The sequence below is a fragment of the Sinocyclocheilus rhinocerous genome, unplaced genomic scaffold (genome assembly GCF_001515625.1).
Source record: "Sinocyclocheilus rhinocerous isolate Xijiao unplaced genomic scaffold, SAMN03320098_v1.1 scaffold225, whole genome shotgun sequence".
In the NCBI taxonomy this organism is placed as follows: Eukaryota; Metazoa; Chordata; class Actinopteri; order Cypriniformes; family Cyprinidae; genus Sinocyclocheilus; species Sinocyclocheilus rhinocerous.
In genome coordinates, this window is record NW_015630532.1 from 1705702 (window position 1) to 1708250 (window position 2549).

Genomic DNA, 2549 nt, shown 5'->3' on the forward strand with positions numbered 1-2549 from the left:
AACTTTAAACTCGTGATTTCAAATTATGCTGCGCTTTATGCATTTGCCCACTGCCATATTCATGTCTTTTCCACTGTGTGCTGTATGTAAAATGAGTGTTACCTTGGCTTTATTTGAAAAAATATGATTCCCAATGCACACAAACTTCCCAGAATACAGAGTGCCCTGTTGGTTACAGTGTTTACTTCCTTTTTTATTATATTTTTATTAAATATTTATTTATTTATTTGTGAAAAATACTTTGTCATCTAAAGTATAAGTATGTTTATTTAACACATTTACTTTTTAATCCATTTTCAAATGATTTCAAATTTCTTAAACATTAATTAAAATAAATAAATTTATATCGGCTTTATATCAGCCACCCTACTTTCCAAGATATCGGCATTGGCTGTCAAAAAAACAATATCGGTCGACCACTAATATGAACTACTTCAGATCTGAACACTCGACACAAGCTGCTATGCTGGTTAAATTATTCTCCACACTTCGAGTAAATAAAAGGGGCTTGGCAGGGCAATTCAACTGCAAACAAATTGAGGCCTGCAAATGCGACTGTGGCTCACGGTGGATGTGGTTGCTAGGTTACGCAAGAATAGACTCGGCTGAGGAAATATCACCACAGAGATAAAAAACCTTCTACTCAATGCTTATTGATCTGCAGCAGAGTGCTATCGTACAGATTGTTTACCAATATACACTCAAGGATGTAGTTACCATTACCACCGTGATATGTGAAGATCTTAAAACCTCTCCTGTGTGGAGCACCACACTGCAAGGCCACTTGCACAACCCTTCTCTCCTTCACACAATCCCAGACCCTGTCACATGTAATCGCTTCTTCACACTACTTCCTTTTCGCTCGTCCCTCTCTCTAAGTCACAAGCATCATCACACATCCTTCCACTTGTGACTTCCTTTTATAAAATCATCAGCACCTTTTTACTTGTCAATTTAATCACAGCCACGACACTACAGGATCTAACAATGTCAAACCCTTCTGGCATTCCTAACGTAACATATTTAAAGACGCAATACACCCCCAAAATTAGAATTTGCTCATTGTCTACTCATATTCATGTTGCAAGATTATGAACATGTCAAGAGCTATTTGTTTGTGTCAGTGTAATATCAACACAAGGAAGAGAAGAAACTGTGCAAAAATTGGTTCTCTCACATATATCAAGACATGCCAGGTTTGAAAGTGTGTATGATGAGTGAGATCAGATCTTTTTTTTTTTCTTCAGTGTGTGATATTTCAGACTGTTTATGTTTCAATGTAAACTCCATATGATGTTATCTTGATATTGGAAATATGCACATGATGGGTGATGAGATGCACAAACAAAATTCCACATGGGCAGCAAATGTGAACATTCATCAATCTCAGTAATGACTAGAGAAAAAATTGTTTACATTTGCATTGAATATACGTTGATCAGTATTACATTGATTATCATTGACTACCCAGTGTCAGTGTATATTAACAATAACAATAACAGTAGCCATATTTAAACTATTTTTGGACCCTATTTAATATTGATAGCAATTTCAAACAAATGCTTTTGGATTTCGACGCAGTGAGTGCAGAATGTTGGGTTTCTGTCAAGAATTTTTTTTCACTGCATCACAAGAATATTTTTGTGTGTGTGTGTGTGAATTAACTCAAAGGAATAAACAAAAATGGAGATAGTAGTAGCATTTGTAAACAGAGAGGCAGAATATTGCCAGTTGTGATAGCATCTTCTGGCAGCGCCGCAGTGTTTGACACTTATGCGTCTACTGTAAGATATTACAAAACATTGCAGTCAATAGGCATCGCTTCCGTGCACAAGTATTATCTTGCTGAATCTCAGGGTAACATTACATATCTGCATACTTCACAGAAAAGAAAAAAGAAGGCTGTTCTCACCGTTGTGCGGACTTGGCAGCACCGGGTCTCTGGTTGAGCCGCTGGCTACAGCAGTCCACCATGCGCTTGAGGATGTACAGACACTCCCTGAATGTAGAAAAGAAGGGGTAGTGGCTCAGAATGCACAGAGAGGTTAACGTGCTGTTCCGGTTCTGTGGTGCCAGTCGACCACTGCATTTGGATCGTGGAGACTTTCCGCTGCTGCCCGGCTCGCCTGGTGGCAAAGTTCCATCTCCTGCAGGGGGCAGTGTAGATTCCCCTGGAAGAGTCAATGTGGAAGGGTCAGATTTCTCTGTGGCCTCCACTGCAGAGTCTGTATGAGGGGCCTTTTCTCCTGTATAAAGAAAAATATTAAGGAGAAATTACAGCCATAAGTATTCCATTTCAATAAAACTTTAATAATCAAAACAGATGTCTAATTAAATTTATTAATAAAACTTTAATATTTAAATAATCTATTATTGCTCTATGAAATAAAAAGAAAATAAAAATGTATAAAGATATTAAGGAGAAATTACAGCCATAAGTATTCCATTTCAATAAAACTTTAATAATCAAAACAGATGTCTAATTAAATTTATTAATAAAACTTTAATATTGAAATAATCTATTATTGCTCTATGAAATAAAAAAAACG

General features: G+C 36.6%; 1 protein-coding gene across 1 annotated transcript in view; it reads right to left on the bottom strand.

Moving 5' to 3' along the window:
* The window catches only part of LOC107740451 (MAP kinase-activating death domain protein-like), a 72526-nt gene that overhangs the window by 51561 nt on the left and 18416 nt on the right, over positions 1-2549 (bottom strand). Inside the window, exon 4 of the mRNA XM_016552896.1 lies at positions 1913-2246. Coding sequence (XP_016408382.1) covers positions 1913-2246 — 334 coding nt within the window. The remainder of the gene's footprint in view (positions 1-1912; positions 2247-2549) is intronic.